This window comes from Vipera berus, assembly GCF_964194415.1.
Source record: "Vipera berus genome assembly, chromosome: 1".
NCBI classification, from domain to species: Eukaryota; Metazoa; Chordata; class Lepidosauria; order Squamata; family Viperidae; genus Vipera; species Vipera berus.
In genome coordinates, this window is record NC_138202.1 from 297,537,111 (window position 1) to 297,551,304 (window position 14,194).

The window sequence follows — 14,194 nt, forward strand, 5'->3', positions numbered from 1 at the left end:
CCAAAATAAAGCTTCATTTTTAGGGTGCTCCCAGTGAGCAGTCTGATTTTACTTCACGTTACACTGAACAATTTGTTCCAAGCTATACTTTTTCCAAAACTAAGCAATGCTTTTTTGTGTTTAGCTTTCTTAAGAGCCTTGGTGGAGCAGTGGGCTAATGCCTCCTTAAGTAACACCAGCTGCCTGCAATTAGTGCAGGTTCGAGTCCCACCAGGCTCAAGGTTGACTCAGCCTCCCATCCTTCCGAGGTAGGTAAAATGAGGACCCAGATTGTTGGGGGCAATTAAGCTGACTTTGTAATAATGCCGCTTGGGGGGGGGGCAAAAGCCCTAATAAGCAGGCATATACATAGAATGAAGGCTACTGCTAAGCTTGTAAGCCGCCCTGAGTCTTCGGAGAAGGGCGGGATATAAATGGGATTAAAATAAAAATAAAAATAAAAAAATAAAACTACTTTCACAGCCATGTTACAACTGAAAAAAACATGGCCTTGATAATATGTATCTTTCTGTGTCAGTGCAATTGGTCTAAATTTGTTACAGTTTTGTTTTTCCCCAAGTAACAAATGTCTCTTTATTTCATGGCTGCAAAGCCTGGGAAGATAAGATGTATTAAGTTGTTTTCTATGGTGATTTGGCATTGCCTGTGGACATAGTTTTTCAATACTGAACTCTCTTCTTTCACCTTCAACAATTTCCTCATTACCAGTTATCGGGTACTAGGATCTAACATCTAACAGGGGCTCCTGTTGAACCCAGGGAAATTGAATATTTTCATTACCACACTGGATTCTCTTTCAGTTGAATAAGCTGTAGATGGCCAAGTAATGTTGCTTTGATCAGGGGCAGCAGTTACTAGCTTGCTTATAGGCTTCTAACCTGACTGGCCTTAGTTAAGAGAGAATACAGAAGGCAGTGGTCCTGTTACATGTCAGACTGTAGCAGGAGTGGGCAATACCTGAACAGCTGGGAGTCACAACTAAGACCCTGGTATACTGTGGCCTGCAGGAAGCTTCAGGTGATGAGCAAGAGCACTACAAATAAATGTAGCTGAAATAGTTCATCATGTTTTATGAAAGTTATGGGTGGGAACGAGAATGGGAAACCTTTAAGATAGGGGTCTTCAAACTCGGCCCTTTTATGACTCATGGACTTCAACTCCCAGAATGCCTCACGAGGCACGCTGGCTGTGGAATTCTGGGAGTTGAAGTCCATGAGTCATAAAAGGGCTGAGTTTGAAGATCCCTGCTTTAAGAGATAAATTGTTACTGTTCCCATCATTACCTTCCCTTAATTCTAAAAACAGTCCAAAATTGCATGGTCAACATTCATCCATTTTGACAGCGGGCTACAAATAGGGAGTTGGTAAGATCCATCGGTGTGTGTGTCTCCATTCCCCCTCCTGTCAGACAGCAGATTTTTCTTTTTATTCTGATCTTTTTTCTACACGATCTTCCCTAGCTGGCTGAACAGTACTAGATACAGAAGCCATGTGACTTGAATGTGCACCATGAACAAAATATCATAGGAAAGGCAGAATATAAACCAAGTGTTAAATCAAGACCATGAGGATAAAAGCATCACTGAAGGTTTTCTTTTCCAGATAAAGAACTATTCTGACCATATTTCATGATTAAATGCAATGGATGTTTTTAACGTTATACTTTAGGTCATTTTTGCACTAATGAATTTTATATTTAAGTATGAGAAAATTTAGTACCTAAATCAATCTTCAGATCACTGCCTAAGCCAATCAATTGTTGAAATTTATCAAAGCTTTCAGTATCTTATAAATGGCATATACTACCTAATAATGTAAATTAAACCATACAGGAAGAATTCATTGTAAAAAAAGCTGGTCTCTGTATCTATCAGCCTTCTCTGGCTGTCATTATATGCATAATTAAATTGATACTGCATTATAATGGTCAAAACAAAATGTGTGGGATCTCAATCTCTACTTAATAGTAGCTGACTGTTGATTTCCCCAGCAATTACCTGCAGAAGAGCTATTGGGATGCATGAAAGAACATATTTTATTGTGGCTATGGGTGGACAAAAGAACTTTTCTGTTCTTACTGTTAAAGAGTGATGTGTGTCTCCTCTTCCAGAAAATGATGTGTAGGCATGTGAAAATGTGTGGGCTGTTTCTGATATAAGATGTGGGCAATCTCTTGGGAGTCACAATGGAATCTAAATGTTTGCAGTGACATTCTACTAATATGCTTATGTGGAGGCTGAAAGAATTTCCCAAAATGAGTAGGTTATTATATATTCCACCTCCAGTTTGGTGTGCAGGATGAAAGGTCGCAGTCACCCAGAGTCAGATTACACCAAAGATCTTCAAATGTAGCAGAGAGATTTACCTCTTTACCAAGAATATGCAGTTAGTAAGATTTTTGAAATCTTGGTTTGCTTAGGTATCTCTTATTATCATTAATTGGAGACTGCTACCATATAATGTGGATTGTGCTACTGGTACATATCTTTCTAACAAATGGAACAAATAGAAAATGCAGTATAAAAGTGGTTTATATGGTGGCATAATAGGGCTGTGGAAAATATAGAGAAAATGTCCTGCAAAATGCATTGCTGTGAGTGAAGCATGCTACAAGGATCATGTAGTCTAACTTTCTGCATTATGCTAGAAAATCAATTAAATCATCAATGAGAGGTAGCTATTAGTCTCCTCTTATAAATTTCCAGAGATGGAAACTCCACAGCTATTCCATTGTTGTACAGATCTTACTCTCATGCCATTCTTTCCTACATTTAAGTGAAATTTAGGTAGCTGCAGTACTCTACTTATTATTTCTCTCCCCTGAGTCATTAATGCTGACTCTTTGAGTTTAGCTATCTTTACCAAGTAGCTATTTTTCAGATGAACTAATGCTGTAAATAAGGTCATATGGAGAATGTAAAAATGTAAAAATCAGAAACAATATTTACATCCCTGAATTATTTATTGATGCTACTTCATCTTCAAAAAAGTTGTGATTTTTTTTTAAAAAAAAGCCAAGTAAAAAAACTTCCAAGTCACAAGTGGCAAAATCCAGGTTTGCAGGATATAATTTGTTTTTAAGTTGACCTCAGGAGTCTACAAGCCAGAACAGTCATGCAAAATAAAGGCACAGGCAAGAAGATATTAATTAATTTATTAAATCAATATATATGGCTGTCCTTCTCACAGATCAGATGCTGGATAATAATACATTAAAATAATATTTAAAAAATCACCCCAATATCAACAAAACACAAGAAACCTCTACACTGGTGACCAAGAATCAATCCTATAAGTACTTAACATCACAATAATACCTGATTTCACAGGCCATCTAACATTTGTACTCTGCCTTACAGCACATTCAGGTGTTCAGTGCTTTGTGAAAGGCTGGCAGGGTTGAAGCCAATCTATTCTTGAAAAGAGTGGGGGGAATAGAGTTTAAAGGGCAGGTGCTACACCAAAATGGCAGGCTTCCTACACCCTATTTGATGGCCTTGGAGCATGCTTTGAGTTTCAGATCCTACAGAAAGGAAGGAAACAACCAGGGAGAGGGGTTCTGCAAATAGCCCTGTCCCATGCCACAAGTTATAACTTAATTTATAAGATAAGGAACACAGTCTCTCCCGAGTACATTTGTCCCTGCCTGGACAAATCCTTGCAGATTTTTTGGCAAGGTTTTTCAGAAATGGTTTGCTCCTTCGGCTCCTTCCTAGAGCTGAAAGAAAGTGACCAGCTCAAGGTCATCCAGCTGGCTTAGTACCCAAGGCTGGACTAGAACTTACAGTCTCCCAGGTTCTAGCCCAATGCCTTAACCACTGTACCAGCATTTGCTCCCTGTCCATTTATCACCAAATATCTAGAGATTATCAGTAGAATTCAATCTATCTTTTGGGCATTCCTGAACACAGTTCTTTTCATTGGGTCAGGCAAGGAAGCTATACAGTGTATAAGCTGTCATTTACTCTTAGATCACAAAATGCACAGTGATGTTAATTTCTGTGGATATAGGTTTACTCACTATAAGGACAGGTTGAACTGCTGCTTCATCCAGAGGATTAAACCGTTAGCATTTACAGAGAGATCTAGATTTTAATTTCCTCAAACATTCTAATTTTGTCTGTTTTACTCATACAAAGCTGCAGAGATCCATTGAGACAGCAGAATATTTTGACTGAAATGCATTTATAGTATACGTATAATCTTGCAACTTGTGGTTGGGAGACAAGCACAAAAGGAAGCTACCATTACAATCAACCACAAGATGGTAGCATATCTTAGATCTAAGCAACTTACAGAGCCCTATCTGAAAAACAGTTTTATTTATGTTGCAATACTTTCTCTTCACCAGTCCAGCTGACCCTCAAATTCATAGGGGGGGGGGAATTCTTCATACACTGTGGTTTAAATCTGACTTGTACTTTTCCTTGCAATTCCAGCTGAAAGACTTGTCCCAGATAGAGAATATATTACATGATGAAAATGCATCTAGACCAACACATAAAAGCAGGATATTTATTCACTTTAAGAACCTTATTTTGTCACTGAAAAAAGCAAAAGTGGGGAAAAAAACAAAACCAAATGCATCTAGAAACCAACACATAAAAGCAGGATACTTATTCACTTTAAGAACTTTATTTTGTCATTGAGAAACAAAAGTGAAAATGGAAAAAAAATGACTGGGAAAAAAAGCAAGAAGAAAGGCTGTAAAGTTAGAAAAGGATATAAAAATCAAGTGGGAGTGGGAAGGGGGTGGGGTGGGGTTGTGTTTTGTTTGTTAAAAATAAAATGTATTGTAAAACTTTTTAAATAAAAAAAAATCAAGGACCTCTTTGGTAGAAAATCTTTTGTAAAACTGCCATTTCTTTTTGGAAATAGTTTCTCCTCTGGAAAAAAGGAAAACCCAAAGCCTCTCCCTGGGACATCCCAGTTCATTGCGCCATCCAGGATTTGCCACAGTTACAGACAGCCACTCCCAAGTAGCAAACAGAAGGAGGGAGGGAACTGGGAATTTCCCTGCTCCAGATTAAAGTTTCTATATTAGAAACTCTATTTCTTCGATCTGACAACCCCCAACGATTTTCTCACTAATGGCATGATCTATGTAAAGTGTTATCAGATTGGAGACCACAATCAGCAAGGGCAGTGCTGTCTCCCAACAAATGCTTAGATTTGACAGGTCATGGCTTTCTAACCCACAGTGGTTCTGCATGTCCTTTCATGATAGTAATACCTTACCTGCCTATTTAAAATGTAAAGGAAATCTTAAGCACCTATGGCTTGATGCAAGCGTATCCAGTCATAAACTGAAGACAACTAAATGCAAAGCTTTAGAATATGGGAAACAATTCCAATTTATGATAAATGCTTCTCCCATCAATTAAAACTGGGGAAAAAATGCCCAAATGCCACTCATTAACATCTCTTTTGCAGCTTATGTTCAAAAGGAACGTGGAGAATGGGAACTTTCAGTCCCTAAGGAAGGGTGGCAGACCCTCATGACTCAATAAGTTGAACTCAGTTTCAAAGTGCAAGGTCAAGTGTCCAGCATAAAGCTACCTAAATAATCTAAGAAGTTGGCACTTCCCTTTACAGCAGTACTAGCAAATTGAGTAGAACAGTAATTGACCTTTGCTCTCGCCCTGAGAACATCAATTATTCCAAGGCAAAAGTGATTAAGACTCTACTTGACCCTATGAGCTTAGTTTTCATGTTTTGTCAATCCCAGAGGCTGCCAGCTGAAACAACACAACATTCTGGTCCTGACAACTCTGTCCTGCCTCCATGGGAGGCAAAATCAGAGCTAAAGGGAGATGTGGGGCAATTTGGTGTCTAGACACTGCAACTGAAGAAAAGGAAAAAGAGTGAAATCTGAAATATCTATTCACAATATGATGTGTAATGCAATTCTTAAAGAATTTCTCCAAATTTAGATAAACCAGGAAGAGAGAACAAGAATTGTACCAATTTATCCAAAGCTTGTGTCCCTTCAAAGAGGCAGCATTTCCACATTCTCATTCAGCATTTAAAGTCAAAACATACAAAGGAGTTTTCCTTTCTCACACTGGCTCCATAGTCTCAAAAAAAGGCTGTGGTTGTCCCAAGGCTCACATTACAACAAAAGAGAATGATTCATTGGTGGCCTGCTGTGCCACTGCCAGCCTCCAGCAGCAATGTTATCCTCCTCACAAGGTTAACTTTCCCCTTTAGATGTTAGGATGTTCGGCTGGAGCACATCACAGGCTTTCCGGAGATCTTCAGGTCATCAAAAGGCAAAAGCGTAAGGATCTGTCAACAAAAGCCAAATAATGATAACGATTACCGGTCAAGAAGGTCGTGTACAAAAGAGCTAGTATTGCCATTTTAACACGGAGAAAACTCATCCTTGTGGTCGCTAAGAGTCGACATTGACTCTATAACTTGACAGTGCATAATTAATCATGACTTCATTGAGGGACAGAAACACAAAGCACAAACAGCTTGCAAAGATTGTCAGCCATCTAGTGTGGTCAGACAGAGCAATGAATTCTGCGGTTAAGCCTTTCTACCCATTATGCAGGAAGATAATTTGTGATATTTTTCCTATGAAGAGCAGGATATTCACAGGAAATTTACTACATATGATCCCTTTCTATGTGTTTTGGGGACAAACATATTCCTGAAAGAAAACACCTCTGAACAGATCACCTATCTGAACACCCAAAGCTTTCCCAAACAAGGCTAAATTCATCTATAGGTAGTCAGGTAGTCTTCAACTTATGGCCACAACAGAGCCTGAAAAATCAGTCGTTAATTTGGGGCAGATATTAAATAAGACATGTGACCAGGACACTAGTTTGAACTGTATCCTAATGTATAAAAATATACTATTTTTTTAAAAAAAATATTTTTATGATAATCTAGCAACTTCCTCCACATCAAGACCATGAGTTTTATTATTTATTAAAGAATAATAATATTTTTCTAAGACAGGGGTCTTCAAACTTGGCAACTTTTAAGACTTGTGGACTTCAACTCCCAGAATTCCTCAGCCAGCGTGGCTGAGGAATTCTGCGAGTTGGAAGTCCAGAAGACTTAAAGTTGCTAAGTTTGAAGACCCCTGTTCTAAGATGTCAAGAACATCAGACATTAGGCATTGATATCCTTTCTTTCCTAAAGGAGATCAGGCTTTAATGTTTTATTTTACAAAACTACCTAGGAGCTGAGGTAAGTCAGACAATATGACAGCAAATAGCTAAAGTGACAGGGAAGTGACAGGAATCCACTCTCTTAAGTACAATGCAGAACTCTAACCATTTTCTCTTAGAAGACCCCAGAGTGGCCCTCATCTCTGCACTGGGTTGGGCTTCACAGCATGAATCTGCATATGTAGGTGTCAATGTTTGCAGCCATGACAGTAGGCTAAGGGAGCCCAGTGACCTTTGACTTCCATTTCTATCAATTGCCTGTTTATTAATAATGAAGACAAACACTATTCGGCTTCAGAGTAAAATCTGGTACTCATTTTGTCCTACACGGAGCTCTGCTTTGCTTAGATCCTCATCTTCCTGATGTAGGAAGAACATCAGTTACCACCCTGATTCACTGCAGCTTAATTGATGACATCTGCTTATCCTGCCCTATGTCATTGCTTAGAACTGAAAGAAGCTGCCATGATGGCAAAGCAGTGGCAACCCCAGAGGCAGACTAGCAAGTTTAGCAGCTCCTCCCTGCACGTAGCCTTTAAGATTAAGATCAGATAGATGTGAACTGCAACTTGGCAAATCAAAGATACAAAGAGGATCATGGAAACAAGAGACAACTGCTGTTACCAGAACTCCCAATTCTTGCCTCTTTGCTAAACATCATGTGCTAAAACGTAAGAACTACACAACACAACTGGTATATCTGCCTTACTTTCAGATCGGGAGTAGGCAACCCACAGCTACAATTAGCTTCCCAGCACCCTGAGAGTGTCCTGATGAAATTCTGTAGCAAAATGGTCACATTCTAAAGGTGAAAAGTTTTGCAATTAACATTGGGACTGGGAAACTTCTACAAAGGATACTGCTTCTATTTCTGCTCTGAAAACCATTCAAATACAACTCAAAATTGACATTTTTCATCTTTCCATTTTTTTTTGGCCTCGGTGTTGGTGTTTAGTGGAGGAATGAAAAGCCTCTCGGGTGGTACTAGCCCCTGCTCTTAAGCCCTTCAGCCTCAAAATTACATTCTAAAAAAATGACCAGTTCCCCTTTCCAATTCTTAACCTCCCTTTCAACAGGCCAAATATTTAAATACTCCATGTTGTGGATGGCTTCTTGCCTACTAGAAAGTGGATAGACTGAAGTTGGCTTCCAGACTCTCAAAATGATGTTCCCTCTTATTCTATACCCGGCTCAGATTACTTGAATCTATTGCAAGTCATTCCAGGAGAAACACTCACATCATCATTGCCATCTGCCAGATCTTGAGCTGTCTCATTTTCCATATTCCGCAATAAGGTATCTGCTCCCGAATGGCAGAGGATTGCAGCAATGGCAGCATCGTTCCTGCCCACAGCCAGGTGCAGTGGGGTGCAGCCATTGTACATCTGTGAATCCACCTGGGCCCCCAATCGCAGGAGTTGTCTCACAGCCATCTCATCATGATTCTCCACTGCCAGATGTAGGGGTGTCTTTCCACTTGTGCCATCCTGAGAGCAAGAGATGGGGGAGTCAGTTATTTCACGAGATCTCATGAGCAAAATTCCAAAGAATGTCCCTTTCTGGGTAGACACAGTAAGAAACCTAGATTTCCTACTGCAAAAGCCTGCCACTTCTTGGTCTTTGAGTAAAAAAGATGTCAAGGTAATGATTTAGAAGCTAACCAGCTTGTATAATGTGAGATGAATGATGCAATGTTAGGAATGACTCAGCAGGAGTCTGTATCCCTTTAAGAGCTTGAGTATAAAAGGGATGGCCTTGTTGGTGTCTTTCTCTCTTGTCCGTTCCCTGCTGTAATTGCTGTGTATTGGAGTTTGCTGAATGACCAAGTGTATGTATCTTGTTTCTAGTGCATATTTGTAGATAGTGTAATATAAACCGCCATTTAATACAGACCATTGCTTACTGTATTTACTCCTGGGTTACCTCAGTGCAATAAGACTGTGCATGCTCTGACAAAAGACAACAGTGAAAATCAGCTCCAAACAAAATAAGAGAAAGTTCCTTTCTGGGCCATGGTGCAACTGAGAGATTCTAGCAAAATAGGAAAAGTTGAAAGTTCCTTTCTGGGCCATGGTGCACCTGAGATTCAAGCAAATTGCTCAAAGCTAGAAGAGCCTATGGTAGGGATCACAGTGGCATAGCAGTTCCTAAGTCAAAACTAAGTCAGGCATTCTCTTCCTGGGGATGCAAAAACTGAATCAGGAGGCTCCACTGAACTCCTATTTGCACACCCATCCAATAGGAAGTAATCAGGATTGTACATAATTCTGAAATGATCATGACTCCTTGGAATTGAATTTGACTCCTGGTGACTATGATCACCTGAGTGTCGTTTGGTTAGCAGCAATGCAGAATTGATTTGTTATTGCTTTATTCCAGGATGCTTTTTTTGTTGTTGTTGATTTGTTTGTTTGCTTCCCAGTCATCTCCACAGCCAGCCAACCACCTATCCTGATTTGACCCTGTTTAGCTTTCTAAAATCAATCTTCTGTGGATGGCATGTAATCACTAACTAAATCCAAATTTCACTCTAAAGAAGGTTTTATCCTGTAAGTTGAAAAGTTATCCTATTTCATTTGCACAAAGCAAAGAAAGAGAAGATAGGCAATGTTAAAGCTCTTTTTTAACCTTTTATTCAGTTGTGTCCAATTCTCAGTGCAATTTAATTGGCAAGGATTTTCAGAAATAGTTTGCCATTGACTCCTTTCTAGAGCTGGGAGAAAGACGTGACTGGCCCCAAATCACCCAGCTGGTTTTGTGCCCAAGGCAAAACTAGAACTCATGGTTTCCCAATTTCTAGCCTGATACTTTATCCACTATATCAAACAGGCTATCACATAGGTGAATTAGCCTTTCTCTATCCCCTCTTCCACCTTTTCAGTCGCACTCTCTACATATTTAGTATTAGCCATCTCAATGCTTCTTACAAAGCCAGATTTTAAATTCTGCCAGCATGCAGAATTTTCCACTCAGTAAAAAAAATTTCAGAATTGATATACAGCACATGAGAGATGGAGCTCTGCTAGATGTTCCTAACTTACCTGCACATTAACGTCAGCTCCATTCTGCACCAGCAATGCCATCAAGTGAAGGTTACCTTTCAAGGTGCTGATGTGAAGACACGATAAGCCTGGAGTAAATAAAATAAAACCCAAACAGCTCAAGAAACTTGTTACAGTGAAGCATTTAAGCGCTTACTTTTAGCACTCATCAGACCCAATGTGATCACTCTGCACTCTCCTTTACCTTGCCAGTTCTGAAGCTGCAGATCTTGTAGACTTTTTCTAGTCTGCATATCAGAAACTGATTTCTTCAAAGGCAGCAACAGCTCAACACATTCCAGACTCTGCTGCTCACAGGCCAAGTGCAGAGCAGTGTTCCCATTGCGGTCCTGCAGTGCCGTGTTCACCCCTTTCAGAATGAGCGCTTCCACCACTTCGAACTGCTCCAAATACACAGACAAGTGAAGCGGAGTCTGCAAATAGCAAAAAGAAAAAAAAAAGAGGAATGTGGGCTGGAGAGGCATGGAGAGGCAAGGCAGGTATGCATACAAATCCAATAAACAAACTTGGATTCACATGGATTTTAACTGCATCACAAAAAATGTAAAATTCAGCAGCGATGCAAGGTTTAGGATCTTGAAAATAAGATGGACAATGCCTAGGCCCGGGGTTCCCAACCCCTGGGCTGTGGCCCAATACCAGGCCTTGAATCATTCAAAACTGGGCCACAGAAGTGGTGGATAAACGTTCGTGTGCACACTCCATTTGCTTGAGAAGCAGATACAGATGCACTCATGCAAATGGAGCTGCGTGCGCATGCTTGCCCACCACTTGCGCAGAACCATTCCCTCTTTCCCCCCCCCCACCCCCGCCTCTGCCGGCCCACAAAGGTAGAAAGGTTGGGAACTCTGGCCTAGACAATCCTCTAAATCCAGAGGTTGGCCCTTAATATAATACCCAGTGATTAGAAGGTATCCATATTCATAATTGATTCTTTATTCCTTCCTGTGGTTAGCAAAATTCAGAAAAATCTATTCAGAATAAGAATCTTTTAAATAGCCAAATAATGAAGGCTGATAGATCTTTAGTGTTCTGTGTTTTTTAAAAAACAAAAATCACAATAAAACTTATTATCTACTGTAATATGAGGCAAAGAAGGACACTGATGATCAAGGTTATTTTGGAAGTGTCAGGGTTCTAAAAGAGATTTTCTTTATAATTTTTGGTTCTGTTTACATACTAAATTATTCTACATTGATGTGCTATTGTAATTGTCAGCACATGAGAGGTTAGCAGATGCGTCAGACTTGTAAAGTCATTTCTTGTGTTATTTAAAGAAACTTGGAATCTGTGTGTTTACAATGTATTTTATATTCCTTGTTAAAATAAATATGACACTTGTATAATACTAGAAATCAAGATGAGCAATTCATAGATGGATTAATAAAGGAAACTGTGAGATTTAGCACTGGTTCTAAAATTTATTTATCAAATGGTCAGTGGTCAGTATAGCTCAAATAATAATGATCATCCTTAACAAAGGGGTTATTAACTATTTAAGAAATCATAAAATTCAGATTATGACTCAGCCACCTGTTTTTGGGATTTAGATATTCTATTTCAAGAGGAAAAATAAGGCAAAAAATAAGGAGCTACGCAAGCTTAAATAATATAGGTTAAATAATTTGGAGTATCCTGGTGAAAACATTTATTAATTGATTTATTATTAATTCTGGAGGAAAACGAAGGGCCTATACAAGCTTTCAATTCTGTCTTACATTGTTTTGCTGATGAAGACACCTTTGTATATTTTGTTGACTGATTGTGTGCCATCAAGTCGGGTTTTTTGACTCCTACAAAGCAGTATTCTCATCCCAGTACTCATCTGGATTTTCTCTCCTTAATTAGACCTGAGTTTTAATCCTGCAGTCCTGCTTGTTGTGTTATTTTACTTTACTTTTTTTTTACTTTTACCTTTACCTTTACTTTACTTCAGTTTCCCAATGACTAGGTAGGTTTATTTCCCCAATGACTTTGGGTGGCTTACAATTCAAAAAACATACCATAATCAAAATACTAAAAGCATGTTAAAACAATCAAAACAGTAGAATGCTTTTTTTTATGTGAAGGAGACCATTAACCTCTGAGTGTTACAAACCTTTTGGCATAAGAAATAATAGAACAAAATTTTCAAAGAGTGTTACAGTTAAGTGGAATAGATCTTTATGTTTAAAACACCTTTAGAGTATAGACAAAAATATTTATTTATTTATCATCAAAATAACTTTAACTTCCAGCCTTAGATTATTATTTATTTAATTTATTTATTTAATTAGTTTTCTATACCGCCCTATTCACGAAGGACTCAGGGCGGTTTACAGGGCAGCATATATATTACCACCCTGCAACTTGCTCTCTTCCATCTAGAACAGAAGGAGCCCTGATCTTTCTTCATGTCTCTTACCACCTACTTGGAACAAATCATTCTGGAATTCCAAAACCTCCACGGGCATTTGGGCAATGCAGCAGAATGTGATAGATGGCATACAGTGGATGATTGCCAGGTGCAGTAACCTGAGAAGGAAAAAGATTAGTCATGCCAACCTGTAAAAATAAAGAATGACTTCCCTTCAAGCAGAGAAAACATTCCTACATAGCAAAGCCCCAGTTGCTGGTTTACGTTTAGCTCTTAGAAGTAAATTAGCTGTCTTGCTTATTGGAAAATTGAGTCAGACCTATGCATGTGCAGTGTAACAATTTCCACATTACACCATTTCACAAGCCAAGATGTACTTTACACAGCAAAAGAGGTTTACTGTTTGCAAGGTGTCAGCCATTCATTTTTCTGGGGAGCTCTAGGAAGAAGAGACAGATATCTATAAATGCATAGTAATCCATCAAAAAGTGAGGCACACATTCTCAAGAACTGTCCCAACAACTTAATAGAAAATGCCAAGAAATAAATACAGGGCCCTCAATATTCAATCCTAAACTGCAAGCCAAATATCTGTTTGCTTTTAAAGCACACATACGGTACAGAGAGAGAGGGTGGGGAGGGTGAGATCCTTCTGGTTCAAAGACAGGCAGCAAAAATTAAGTAATGCCATGCAGAAAGGTTCTTTCATTCTTTCAATTAGATCTCATTCAATTTCATGGAAAAGGGAATTTCATTTCAAAGGAGAAAAAAACGTTTAGTAAAAGTTCTGTCAGTGAATATTGGTATTCTTGCACTTACTGAATAACAATATGGCTAAGGGGTATTTTTGAGTGTCTGATCCTTCATAGTAAATTGTCTTTACAGTGATCTGTAGCTTTTCTGATTACTGTTTGGTAATTACATTTTAACAGAAATGTGCCTCTTCTTCAGATTGGGAAATTGATTGAGCAGCCAGCCAGGAGACTTCAGAGTGATGAAAGAGGTATAATAGAAGTCAGCTGTTCTACTACCACCCTTTATCATGACTAGCAATAAAAATGCAACCCAGAAAAATGCAAAAGAAAATTTCAGCCTTCCCCAAAATACCGTAGAAAAACAGAAACTTTTTTTTTAAAAAAAAGAAACTACAAAATGGTTATAGCCCTGGATTGTTTTAAGGCATGCATGGAAAGGACTCAAATTTTTTCAACTGCCTTACAAGTAACATCTAGCTCTTGTTCAATGAGAAAGGGCAAGAGAAGAAGTGGTGGTATAAACTCATCTACAATACAGTACTTAGTTATTGTAAAATAGCTGAGCAGGGAATAAGTCTCAGTCAAAACAGCAAGGCTGGATTCCAAAACTTTACAGGAACTCTGGCTTCCCCACTCCATCATGATTACCCAGAGAAGGGCAGATGACAAAGGCAGTAGCAAATGTTACATCTTCATCAAGGATATCAGTGTATTAAGGGGAAATGATGGTTGCTGTAGTATTCTATCTTAAACACTTGGCACAGAGGAAACTCAATTGTCCCTAGGTACAGATGCTTCATTCTGTTATCTAGAGATTGCATTCCAGAGAGTTGG

At 38.9% G+C, this 14,194-nt stretch overlaps 1 protein-coding gene across 1 annotated transcript in view; it reads right to left on the reverse strand.

Moving 5' to 3' along the window:
• Nucleotides 1–3,159: 3,159 nt before the first annotated feature.
• NFKBIE (NFKB inhibitor epsilon) overlaps nucleotides 3,160–14,194 on the reverse strand; it is a 37,926-nt gene continuing 26,891 nt past the window's right edge. Inside the window, exons 2-6 of the mRNA XM_081325411.1 lie at nucleotides 12,661–12,763; nucleotides 10,434–10,662; nucleotides 10,229–10,317; nucleotides 8,426–8,674; nucleotides 3,160–6,288 (exon numbers count right to left, since the gene is read on the reverse strand). Of these exons, the coding sequence (XP_081181537.1) occupies nucleotides 6,214–6,288; nucleotides 8,426–8,674; nucleotides 10,229–10,317; nucleotides 10,434–10,662; nucleotides 12,661–12,763 (745 nt within the window). The 3' untranslated portion in view covers nucleotides 3,160–6,213. The remainder of the gene's footprint in view (nucleotides 6,289–8,425; nucleotides 8,675–10,228; nucleotides 10,318–10,433; nucleotides 10,663–12,660; nucleotides 12,764–14,194) is intronic.